This window comes from Mya arenaria, chromosome 13 (assembly GCF_026914265.1).
Source record: "Mya arenaria isolate MELC-2E11 chromosome 13, ASM2691426v1".
Lineage (NCBI taxonomy): Eukaryota > Metazoa > Mollusca > Bivalvia > Myida > Myidae > Mya > Mya arenaria.
In genome coordinates, this window is record NC_069134.1 from 20,602,733 (window position 1) to 20,616,810 (window position 14,078).

Here is a 14,078-nt window from a genome sequence, read left to right on the forward strand (position 1 = left end):
GCGAAATCTTGGGTAAGGCTTCGGCTGTTTTATTCCCGGATGTAAACAACTCAGAGCACAAGGACACTGTTGGTGAAGTATTCTGTGGGGCGGAAAACAGTAACAGCATGGCGGAAAGCAGCCGCGAACCCACCAACAAGGATCTGCTGGATTGTATGAAGGCCATGGGGGATAAGCTTTCTACTATGGAGAAAAAGCTGAACTCCTTAGACATTCTTGAAAAGAAGGTTACTAATTTTGAGAAGGAACTCAACAAGATGTGGGTAGCTATTGAGGATCGTATAAAATGTACAGACGCGAAGTTGGACGGCCTTGTAGACCGGATCGAGACGCACGACGTGGAGGCGGCGCTGATGACTGAGAGGGTCAGCAGGTTGGAAAAGCAGCGTGATGATCTACGGGATGACGTGGCATACTTAAAGTCTCAATCTATGAGAAACAATTTAGTTTTTACTAACATCCCAGAGGATAATACTTCCGGGAACGAACCAGCCGATGTTACGGAATCTAAACTACGACAGCACCTACAAGAGAAGCTCAAGCTGGCGAAGGAGACGGCTGAGTCCATTCGCTTCGAGCGCATCCACCGTTCTCCAGGACATCCGGTACAAGGGCGAATTCGCAACGTCATAGCTAAATTCACGTTTTTTAAGGACAGGGAACTTGTACGTCGCGAGTGGAAGCAGTTGGCTGGCTCCGGTTGCCAAATGTATGAACAGTTTCCGCCGGAAGTGATGGACAAACGACGACGTTTAGTGCCCAAGATGAAGGACGCCAGGAAGGAGGGTAAGCGTGCGTGGATCATCTTTGACACCCTGTACGTGGACGGCAAACCGGTGCGGACGTAGGGACACGACGGGGGTGAACTGTCAGTTCTCTCGTGGAACGTCCACGGTCTCACTAGGGACAAAAAGGAGAGCAGCGACTTTGTAAATATCTTAGATAAATATGACATTTGTTTTTTGTATGAATCATGGTGTGATTCTTCTAGCAATATTGAATTAAAGGGGTATAAATCGCATAATTTTTATCGTAAATTTCAGCATAGGAACGCTAAAAGAAATAGTGGGGGTATTGTTTTGTATTATAAAGATTGTTTAAGCGAGGGAATTGAAATTATTAGAAACCACTTTGACACAATTATATGGCTTAAGTTTGACCACAATTTTTTTAACACAGTTGAGGATATATATTTATGTGGTGCATATATTTGGGGCGAAGGTTCACCTATATATAACACTGTTAATGTTGATTTGTTTGATATTTTAGAACATGATTTGTCTTTATATGACAGTCTTGGTAGTGTATATGTATGTGGTGATTTTAATAGTAGAACGAGTAATAAAAAGGACTATGTAATACATGATAAATATAATTGTAATATTGACAGCCCTGATTATGACTTTGACTGTATCCCCGATAGGGCCTCTATCGACAAATCAAGTAATAGCCATGGGATAAAATTATTAGATATATGTAAAGGGTCAAGTATTCGTATTGTTAATGGTCGTATTGGTAACACTGATCAGTATACATTTTTGTCACATAACGGTTGTTCTATGATTGATTATTTATTGTCAAGCGAGCGTAATTTTTCACAGATTAAAGAATTTACTATTAAATCTTTCAATGAATGGAGTGACCACGCTCCGTTACATATTTCATTGCTATGCAATACTATTGAACCTAATACTACAAAGTACTCGGAGCTTAAATTTAAATGGGATGTCTCTTTTCGGGAGCAATTTCGCTCCAGGATTATTTCTAATTTACCTGTTTTCAATAATATTTTTCATAATGTTGATTGCTCAAACAGAGACGCAGTTAACAATATGCTACATTCCTTCACAAACACTATTCAGAGTGTAGCTGAACCATTGTTTTCAAAAGAATGTTTTTATTCAGATCATGTATATTTTGAGAATTATACCCATAACAATAAGAATTGGTTCGATCATGATTGTACTGTAGCACGTGATTTGTATTTAGATGCTCTTAGAATTTTTAATACTGATAGGTCAGATGCAAATAGATTGTTATTATGTAATGCGAAAAAACAGTACAAGAATATAGTTCGTAAGAGAAAGAATATTGATTATAGAAAGAGAATGGAAGATATTGAAAATTTGAGAAAGAGTAAGCCTAGAGAATTCTGGAAATATTTTAAGTCTAAAACTACAAACAATTCAAATAAAATTCCACTCGATAATTTTCGAGAATATTTCGCAAATCTCAGTACCTCTGTCTTTGGCAGCCTTAATCATGACGCAGAGGATTTTAATATTAATTATGATTTTAATGCACCAAATAATAGTTTTCCAGAACTTGACGAGGCAATATCTGTACAAGAAATAATAAATGCTACTAAGGCATTAAAACGCTGTAAAGCCTATGGTACTGATAATATGTTGAAATAATATTTTATTGAAACTATAGACATTTTAGCATCACATCTATGTGATTTGTTTAACAATATATTAAATTCGGGTTATTTTCCCGAACAATGGACTGAAGGGATTATAATCCCCTTACATAAAAAAGGATCATATTCTGATGTAAATAATTATAGGGGAATTACTTTAGTTAGTTGTTTATCGAAATTATTTACCACTGTTATAAATAAGCGTGTTGAAAAGTTTTGTGAACAACATGATATTATTTCGGATGCCCAATTCGGATTCAGAAAAGGGCGCTCTACCACTGATGCTATATTTATATTGTTATCTCTTATTCAAAATTATTTGCTTGAAAACAAAAGGCTTTATGTTATATATGTTGATATGATGAAATGTTTTGATACTATTTATAGAAATGCCCTATGGCTGAAAATGTATAAATGTGGAATACAGGGAAAAATACTTAGAATAGTGCGTGATATGTATATGAAGGTTAAATCTTGTGTAAAATCGTTGTCATCATATTCTGAATACTTTAGCTATGCTGTCGGGTTGCGTCAGGGTGAAGTTATGTCCCCTTTGTTATTTTCTTTATTTGTGGAAGATATTGAATTGTATTTACAAAATGATATTAATTCAGGATTACAAATAGATGATATTGTCATAATTATGCTATTATTTGCTGATGATATGGCCATTGTAGGAAAATCTCCTGAAGAAATTCAAACCCATTTGGACAATTTGTCAAATTACTGTAATACCTGGGAATTAAAGGTGAATATTGATAAGACGAAAATCATGGTGTTTCGTAAAAGAGGCGGATTATTTCCCAATGAAAGATGGACTTACAATGGCCATGATATACAAGTTGTTGATGATTTTAATTATTTGGGTGTTGTTTTTAATTATACTGGAAATTTTAACCTGAACCAAGAACATTTGAATGGCAAAGCACTTAAGGCAATGAACGTATTATTTTGTAAATGTCAAGATTATGACTTAAAACCCAAAATTATGTGTCAGTTATTTGACGCATTTGTTGGTTCTATTTTAAATTATTCAGCAGAGGTTTGGGGGTATACTAAATCAAAGGAATTAGAAAGAATTCATTTGAAATTTTGTAAAAGATTATTGAACGTTAAAACAAACACTTGCAATGCCACTGTTTACGGAGAGTTGGGTAGATATCCATTATATATTCATAGATATGTGCGTATATTGTCTTATTGGTTTAAGGTTGCTAACAGTGATAATATTATCATAAAATCTGTATACAAACAGGCTAAGAGTGATAGTAATAAAGGTTGCCGTAATTGGGTGTATAATGTTAAAAAGATATTAAATGATTATGGTTTTAGTTATGTGTTTGGTGATAATTACAATATTGATGTTAAATCATTCATAAAAAAAATCAAATGTAGAATTATTGATACTTTTAAACAAGATTGGTATAGTACTATAGAAAATAGCACGGTGTTAGATGTGTATAGACATTTTAAAACCTGTCTGGAATATGAACCTTATTTAGATATTTTACCAAAGAGCTTACGTTTTTTCTTTTGTAGACTACGGCTGTCCGTGCACCCACTCCATATTCAAACTGGTAGATACAATAGAAATAACGTTGTACGCAACCAAAGATATTGTTTGTGTTGTAACTCTAATGACATCGAAGATGAATATCATTTTATTTGTGTTTGTAAATCCTTTAGCAATTTAAGAAAGAAATATATCAACAATTGTTACTTTATAAGACCTTCTGTATTTAAATATATGCAGCTGTTGAAATCTAACAATAGAGCTGAACTGATTAACTTATGTCTGTTTGTTAAAAATGCTCTCAAAGAAAGATCCGCTTTGATTAATGTTAGAACATAATTCTATTTAATGTTCATCCTCTGATATATATATATATATATTGTATATATATAATATATATATTAGTTTATTTAATTTAATTACTTAGAAGTATTGAATACTTTTGTACATATATATTTGTATATATATACTCATTTGTTTGCATTATCTGTTACTTTACATACACGTTGACATTATATGTTATATCATTATGTGTTGTTGACGATGTACATTGTACAAGTCAAAATAAATTATCTGTCTGTCTGTCTGTCTGTCTGTCCGTGTAAAAATAAAACATACATGGGTATTTGGCAGATCTTTGCTCTGAGCTCAGTGTTGCATTGTCAATTTTTTCAATGTACCCTGAGTTGGGATCAGAATTGTACCGTACCACACTGAACAGAATGGTTAATCCCAGGCTAGATGATGGTTCAGGTATTGGCTATATAATGTGGTCATCGACCAGGCAAGACATGACTTCAAGCAATTGGATTCCTAATCACTTTGTTCCAGTAGTAAACACCACACCTGTTGAGGAAATGTTTGAAGAAGATAAGGAAATGTTTGAACTGGACTCAAGCACACTTTCTGGTATTCTGACTGAACTGAATGATGAGGAACTAGCTATACATGATGTTGATTTACTGGAAGCAGTTGGGAGGTCAGAGGGAGATGCATGGACAACTGAAAATGTAGACAGGACGGCCGGCCTTTGTGATGAAGAGACCCTGGGACCAGATCAAGTATCGATCCAGACTAATAAAGGGATCCCTTTGAATGATGACGCCATATTGCCACCGGGGTAAGTTTTTTTATATGCTGCGTACTTGCAATGGATTTTCTGTTCTGAAGCTGCTGTAATGTCTGTACTTTAAATGCTTTGAAATTTATACTAATTGCTCTGTAATTTGTTTCAGTCATGTTGAGCAGTCAGAGAGTAGTGGGTGTACAGTCGAGGATGTCGTTGGGTCTGAAAGGATGACCAGTCTTCACAGTGAGCAGGCGCCACCGCATTAAGAGTCGGTCCAGACCAAGTTGGCCCAGACCATTGTTGAAGGGGCACATGTTTCTGATAAAGGTCTCTTTCCACCAGGGTAAGTTCTATGCTGCGTACTTGCAATGGATTTTCTGTTCTGAAGCTGTAATGTCTGCACTTTAAATGCTTTCAAATTTATACTAATTGCTCTGTAATTTGTTTCAGTCATGTTGAGCAGTCAGAGGTTAGTGGATGTACAGTTGCAGTTGTGTCGGCGCAGACCAATGAAGGGACCTCTTTGACTAATGAAGCTTTACTGCTACCAGGGTAAGTGTTCTGAATGATCTTCATGCATTGACCCCGCTTACTGAGTAATTTGGTTGTACATAGAACCTTACAAAATATATTTCTAAAACAAAAGTACATGTGTAAAGAGACTAAATTTCTTCATGTCATCAGTATAAATTGACCATGCCTTATGGGTCACTTAATTGTGCACTTGTAAGGCTACCATGTTACTCTGGGGAGCGATTATGGCCATCATGGTCCTCTTGTTTATAAAGCGTTAGTACACGCTACTATTGTTGTTTGCCGAGGATTATTATCACAATGCCGTATCGGGTAATGCATTATACATGCGATAATGCCCTGCAATCCTCCGCTTTGTTTTTGCAGGTACCCCATAGGGTCTAATCTAATAATAAAAAACGGTTCAGAAACTTTCTATGCAGTTGTAAGTAATTATCAGCAGTTCAGTTTATCAAGAAGTTACTTGTTTGTACATTGTAACATAAGGTAGTGCGAACAAGAAAAAACGAGTGCTCTAAATTTGCTGTTAATAAATATGCACTTAGTCTTGAGTCCACTACCTTTGTTCGTTTGTTTGTTTGTTTGTTTATTTCTTTGTAAACACCTTTTGGAGTTTTTTGGTTGTTGAATGTTTGTATTTGTTTTAAGTTGCTTCAAGTTTCTATCTTCTATGAATGAGACATAAAAAACTCAAAAAAGTTGACAAATTCCAATATATCACATATGGTTGCTTTTAATACTTTCATGTACTACAATTTATACATATACATGTATAACATGTAATCATATTCATAAGAACCTCCCAAATTGTTGAACTAGCTACATTGATCAGTCAGTTCGCTATTTATACAGTAAAACCGGCTTGATCCGACCTCTTCATACCACAAAATAATGTCGGACAAAGCAGATTGTCGGTTGAAACAGGTTCATTTTGCACTGAACGTAACCGTTGGGACAAGGAAAATGTGTCAGGGTAAGACTGGTTGTCATTTTAAACAGGTGTCGGATAAAGCAGGTTTTACTGTATCTTCATTCATCAATAGGCATTTTATAATGAACCTAGCAATGTTTATTGAATGTACCATATGTATTCTGTATTATAGGTGGTTCAAAGCCCTGACGACCAGAAAGAAAACATCCATGGATTGTGGATACAGTTTTACAAAAAAGCAAAAAGAAACTTGTGGGCACTGGAGGAAAAGCCTTTCTTTGTATGTTGGGAGGACATTCTTCACAAAGTGGAAGAGCCGTTATTGACTATGTGTGGCTCAAGAATATACTACAAATTTTAAATTAAATATTCAGGGTTTGCAAAATCAAATGACAATTCATCCTTGTGCTTGAATTTTGTTTTTCAATTGCAGAACCTTGATTTTACAAGTTTTGTTGGACATGTTCCAGTGTGTTAGTGTTGTGTTTCCCATTTGAGCCGTGTTGCCTCTAAACCAACAATGGTCTTTGCCACCAGCTTGGATCCAGATCAGCTTGCTCATCCGTACAGTGCGATCACGCTTAATGCTGTCCGCTTAAAGATTGCAGATTTTAAGTGAACAGCATGGAGCCTGATCATACTGCGCAGATGCACTAGGCTGATCTAGATCCATGCTGGTCGCAAAGCCCACATATTTGGTTTTCTCATGACTTTTTAATTCATCAGTTTAATACTTTGAAAAGTCAACATTCTTGCACTAAATAAAATTATGAGTGCAAAATCTTTCCAGGAAGGATGGTTAGGTAAACTGCCCGCCTGTAAATGTCTCAAATAGCGTTGGAAACTGGCGCTAAACAGAAATAAAACAATCATTCATTGTTGCCTGTGCAAATGACTGCATTTTGGTTTGAAACCACAAAAGGCACCCAAGGGGTTTAGTTCATTTGTAGAAGCAAGTCTGACAACACCAACACAAAGCAAATCTTTTATTATACAGGCTTTCAAACATGCAGTGCTCAGTAACAATACACAGGCAAAAGAACGTTTTCACCAAGATCGACCAGTCCAGTATACGTGTACAATCAATCAAACGCCACTAGTACCGTGGTTCAGTAATGGTTAGAAACCAAGAAACTCAAATTAGTAGACAGCTATCATGCAGTGGCTTAAGGTATTAGATGCCTAATGGACAAAATATTGCAAAGGGAGACTACTTTGATAATACTAAATTTCCATAGTTCTGTTACAGTTCATGACTTAAAACATTACTTACATGTTAAGAAATATTTTTGACCAGCAAAATTTTAATTGGTCAACTCAATTTTGAGAAATTTACATTTTTTGGTTAAATTACCTCCCTTTGATATAGAAAACATAACAAAACATAATTTGATCATGATATTTGATTTTGATAAATTAAAAGGTCTTTGTTCTCTTTTACAAAAGTATTTCAGATCCGTGCTTGTCCCTAGCAAGTGGTCTGAATTTTGAGCATGAAACTGTGCTGAGCATGAAAAATGCTTTTAGAAGTTCTGAAGTTTGTCATAATAAGACATTTTCTCTACTCTAAAAAGCAGATATACCACACAAAACGAACATATTCACCGCCTGCCGTATCACTATGTTATATACACCATAGCATGTGAATAGGTAGTTAATGGGTTAAAGGCGCATACTACAGATATTGCAGTTCTAAGAGCAAAAACAACAAAAAATGATACAGGTCAATGTACGTGAGCACTGGCTTTTAACCTGTAATGTGAGCTGTAAATTTTGTCCGCTTCATTCCAAATTCCTAATTCCATCCCATTTGAAGAGATTTTACAGGAACAACAACTGAATGACAAACGGTTTGGAACCTGACCTGACACACAGTTACTCGACAGCTAGTCTGGTTCCAAGCTGTTTGTAGTGTCCCGATGATCACCGTCAGTTTGCTAAGGGTCTTGCATCTCATAATCTTTGTGCAGCATTCTCCAAACTTCTGCAACAGAATTCTATTCATGCAGCCTACTGGATATTACAGCACTGACCAGTCAGACATATTTTCATGGCCCTCTCATAAACTTTAAGGGCATCTTCACCAGTCCTCTCAAGAACTCGTGCTAACATTTTAGTGGATAGTGTCGAAAATATCCAGTGTTTGATTACACAGTTGTAGTGCTGAATATACCAGAAAAGGCGCCTGAAAGAATAATTTCAGACAATTGCACAAAAATGCCTGACAGTTCATATTAGAATGAGTACTGTTATTGTGGTCCTGAATCATGCACACAACAATCATATGAATCTATCTATAAGTAATAAAGGGGTCAAAGGTGCAAACTACTGGAAAACAGACAATCTCATGCATTTATTTCGAAGGTTAATAGCAGTAAAAGTTTAAAATTAAGTGTTCAGTCAAACAGTAGGCACATTTCTGACAAAAATTAGTTTAGCAAGCACTTGTTCCGTCAATAAATAATGCTAGCAACAACTTGTTCCGTCAAGTATTATGTCAGCAACAATTTGTTCCGTCAATAAATGTTGTTAGCAACAATTTGTTCCGTCAAGTATTATGTCAGCAACAATTTGTTCCGTCAATAAATGTTGTTAGCAACAATTTGTTCCGTCAATAAATGTTGTTAGCAACAATTTGTTCCGTCAAAAATAGTTGTTAGCAACAGTTTGTTCCGTCAAAAAATGACATTCTCAACATATTGAAAGTTAAATAAATCAGTATCTGACATGTCTTCTGCAGAGATAGTACTTCCTTTACATTAAGTTTTCAATCTTTTGTCACTTTGAAAAATTGTTGCAAACTGTAATACAGCTAACACTTAATTTTTTTAACTTTTTAAAGTTGTGAACATAAAAATGTCCGTCAAATATTCTGTCAAAAATATGACATTAGCAACACAAAAATTAAAATGCGATTTTTAGGCAAAATAATTCGGTTATAATTTTTATTTTGGTGATTTTGACATAATGTAACAATAATCTTGCCATCAACACTAAAAAAACAGCAGATTTTTTATACAACCCAAAAAAATAATTAGGGAGTTAGTTTGACGGAAATTTTATGTTCTTAAATGGAACCTGTCTTATATGTATCAAATAAGCAGGGTTATCAGTACATTATGGCGTTGAAATAGCTTATGTTCTCTGGCAATTTTTATTATAGTGCGCCCTTATATCTGGCAGTGAAGGGGTTAAAAGGATCATTGATTTATTTTACAAATGTACATAGATTTCAAAACTGTTGACCATTTGTTAATTAATTAGCTGTTTATATTTAATGATAATTGGTGGATGCTAATATATTTGTTTTAAATGACTCTCCTTAATCCAGAAAAGTAATTACATTTCATGATGAAATGGAATTTGTCACCTAAATCTGGAGCTTACAGTTTTCTATTTTCTTTGAATGTTGACTTATTAAAGTGACACTCTTATTCAAAATCAATGCATACACATGTAAAGCAAACATAAATTTTGAGTGACACACGCTCAACTACTTACTAAATAACGCATTTTTTGAAAATATTAATGGCGATTAGGTCGTGTACCGTAATCCATTTATTTTCGCATGGGAACAACCGCCATTTTCATTATCGGAGACGAATCGGTTAATTCGAACCAATTGGTTGCGAATGCAGTTACGAGTTTTCTCCCTTTCACTTCTGGTTTCAGGATTTCCTAGGTTTACTTTCGTTCTCCCACAAAAAAGGTTTTTAATCAAATTTAATCTTCAACAATCGGCTGTCTACTACATTCATTATAGTTTTCAGATTATTTTTGCAAGCTTTTCAAAATGCCAGGCAGGGGTAAAGGACGAAAACAGGTTAAATCTAACCTACTCCAAAGAAAACACGGACAAGGGCGGTACCGTCGACTAAAGAATGCGAGGTGGTAGAGGTAGTGCATTTGGTACCGGACGCGGACCAAGTGGAAACAGTGGCCGAAGGTGATAGTATCGGTCCCTTTATTTATTTTGAGAAAGCGTTAAGGGCTAATACATTTGAGCCATTTAGTGCTCTGCCAGAACTGTTATGGTGTGGTAGGAATGGACTTTCTGCCCATATACCTGTCCAGATTTGATAAGATCTGGAATAATGAATACGTTAATCTTGCTGTTTTGTTAAGGGCTCAATTGAGCTCACAGCTGTGTACAATGAGGGCGGTGTCATTCAGCTGAATGAGCAGGGGGTCATAGAGTCCAAAGCGAGGTCATGCACAGACAAAGTGACCAGCATAGAGAAATGAACAGATGCCTTTGTGGTGTTCATGGACATCTTCCTGTGCAAGGCCCCCAATAAAGCACGGGAACTATTGGGGTACATGAACGCTATAAGGGAATGTGCTGCACGTCAAGCAGGCTTTGCATGGCATACCTATGACGGTCAGTTTCGTCTGCGGCAGGCCATGTCTCCACAGCCATGGGATAAGATAAACCCTGATTTGTGGCTGAGGATCATGTCAATGCCTCAGCCCCTGCAATCATATAGACAACAATCTAATCCTACTTTGGGCAATGCTAAAATGCCTTGTTGCCTCGATTTTAACAGGGGCTACTGTCACTCACTCAGTGAAAATGGACTACACTTGTTGGACTAAAATTGATATAATAATAATTTAGTTTGCACATGCTATAAGATCGTGTTTATTGATCTATGGGCGTGCAATGTGTATTCGCGAATCATGCATGCTAAAGAATCTGATAATTAAAAGTTACAGACTTATCATTGTTATTAGTTGACTATTACCGGTACACATTGAAAATGAAAAAAAGGAACTAAAGCAATATTATGTATGTTTGTTATTTTTTGTATCCATAGTGATATAGTGTCAGTTTGTAATGGAAGTTAACACATTAACATATAATAACATATAAAATGAAATAAAAATGTCTTACTTTTTTGAATGGCTAAATGATATTTTCTACACTATTAAATAAAAGAAAATATTGATACAAGAAAATGATACCATTAATGGATTTTATTCCTAAACTGATTCTTTTGGTAGGAAATGTAACAACAAGCATAAATTGTAAATATAACTGTCATACATAGACACAATCATTACAATAAGAGTGAACCTATTATAAATTATACTAAATTCAAGCAACTTGTGAATCCATTAAATTTTGATTAACATTACACATGAGTCGCAAATACGTCTAAGGCAGAATTCTTTTCCACTTATTCTGACTATTGCTACCACTTCCATATTTTCATATATTGTTGGTTGAAGCTCTCAAGTTTGAAAACCTTTCCCCAGAACCCTTCATCCACTTTTTTTTCTAATGCCTCTTAGTCTTAACTCAGAATTTTGGCAAGATTCAACAGGTCTTCTGCAATACTGAATGATAAAAAGTGTTCACTCATGAATGCTGTTGTGATTGCCCTGACATTTGCAACCCCATCTTGGATAGACTCAGTTCTCTTTGATGCTTTGGAGGACCCAGGAAAAAACTGAAATTATTTATTTATGAATGTGAAATTATTAGTTTATGAATGTTTTAATTTTGTTTACCAGATTTAATACATGATTTACATCATAAGTGCCATGTCAGTTATTTAAGACCTACAGTTATACTTTCACCACACAAAGCAATTGGCAGGAAATGGCTTTTAAAATGATTGCTGTAAGTGACATGCAATGGTTCAAAAGTATTATTTTTCATATGGAAAATTTTATTCACCACCACAGATCAGAATTAATAAATTTTATTTACCTGATTGGTTTTTACACATGATTTCTTCGCCATATAATTACGATCCTTAGTCTTAGAATGATTTCCACCATCTATCACCGTTTTTGTCAACCTCAGACAAATATTCCCACCTCCACTTGCTTTTTACTTTCTTTTCTAAGTCCTTATTATTATAACCCGCAAGCAAAAAATTCATTTTCAGAACTATTTTGTTTGATAAAAAATCATCTGCATTGAATGACAGTTGCTAATAATTACAATGTCAGCCATCTTTAACTGCGGTCCTAAAGTTATAAAAGCCACGCTATTTCATTGGAGAACAAAATCAAGTAAGCCAATCAAATGTATCCTTTCACACGAATGACGTAAAGGGTTTTCCTCGACCTCGTTTGTCAGAATTGGGATTCGGCCCGCATACCGAGTCTGTTTGGTCATAATAGAACAAAAAGATCAGCTATCTCTGTAAATGAAATAAAAACGCACACTTGCTCAAGCCAGCACCTGCTCGATCGTAAAAATGGAGGTTGTGAAATCGTACTTATTGTTGACCCTGCAAAATATGATCGAAATTTGGAGGAGGAGTTGGGTCATACCCCCTACCCCCCCCCCCCCCCCCCCCTCTGAAAATCTTAACGGATTTACATGATTTGGAAAAATGACCCCTCTGGATCAGGAAAAAACGGAAAATCCGGCATATGCCGGAAAACTTTCACCCATGTCAGTAATGCTTACTCTATCCTACTGGCACCGGATTTTCAAACTCAATCATTTTTTTTAAAAATCAAAATAAAATCTTATAATTTCTTACTAAAAATTATAATACCGAATATCGCCCATTGAAAGCCAGATGGGCTCAACAGCAGTTTTGGTCAAAATTGACTTTATGACATATTTCAACTAGTTTGGATGTTATCTTCATGCAAAATTAGTATTGTAGATATATTTGTATAAATAGGACATATTTTGTCATTTTATAAAAAGGACTCAACAGCAAACAGTGGAAAATTATGGGTCCATAAGGGCTCATAAACTACACAGATATGGCCAGAAGGACTCAACAGCATAACAATGTGCTGATAAGCCCTTCAAGTATGATACTGTCCTATGTTGAAGCTGAAGTCAGACTTTATCTTGTTATGTGATTCAGTGGTGTCTGTATTGTTCTTGTTGTGTAAAGATTAGCATGAAGTGATTACTGTAGGAATTTCAGTGTAAGCTGCATGTAGGATATGTAAAAGATACAACAAACTGTGAATATTAGAATAAACTATTACTGGTAAGTAAACTATATTTTCTATATTTTATAATGGACTGCCAAGTTATTAAGTTACTTATTTTTAGGAACATTTATAATGACTGCAACTTAGTTGATGCAACAGAGTGCTGATGAGACCTTTTGGCAACCAATTAAATCCTGCATGACATTACGATATCCATTTGTAAATAGGGGTATTTGAACAAAAAAATGCAAAGCAAAGTATTCAAAATATATAAAAAACAAAATATTGAAAAATGATTGCTACCCTTTCTGTATTTTTTTGCGCATAATTTTTCTGTTGAGCCCTTCTGGCTTCCGCTAATTTATAAATTTGCTACAAGAATTGACAAATTCGTCTAAAACAAATCAGGATCGAAGATTGCTAAAAAACTAAAAGTTGTTTCTTTGCTATTAAGCTACCATCTTGTATGTAAATGTTTTTTTTTCTTCAGAATTCCAAATTATCAACAAAATGGACGCAGATCAAGAATGGTAGGATGAGGAGTTCTACGCAACACCACTTCCAGACACAGATGTACTGCTACCATCGACACATAAATGTACTGAGCCAGAGACAATCTGAGAAGCTAGCTGAGCTAATGAGCCGAATGAGAAGCCAACTGAGCCAGAGAGACCTACTGAGAAGCAAACTGAGC

At 35.4% G+C, this 14,078-nt stretch overlaps 1 protein-coding gene across 1 annotated transcript; it reads left to right on the forward strand.

The window, feature by feature from the left end:
• On the forward strand, positions 1-1,213 carry LOC128214827 (uncharacterized). Its single transcript, XM_052921502.1, has one exon. It carries the CDS (start codon positions 108-110, stop codon positions 846-848), a length of 741 nt encoding a protein of 246 aa, XP_052777462.1. The 5' UTR covers positions 1-107; the 3' UTR covers positions 849-1,213.
• The last annotated feature ends 12,865 nt before the right edge of the window (positions 1,214-14,078 follow it).

Excerpts from the sequence above, each read along its gene's own strand:
- LOC128214827 (XM_052921502.1), top strand. The coding sequence starts at position 108 with ATGGCGGAAAGCAGCCGCGAACCCACCAACAAGGATCTGCTGGATTGT.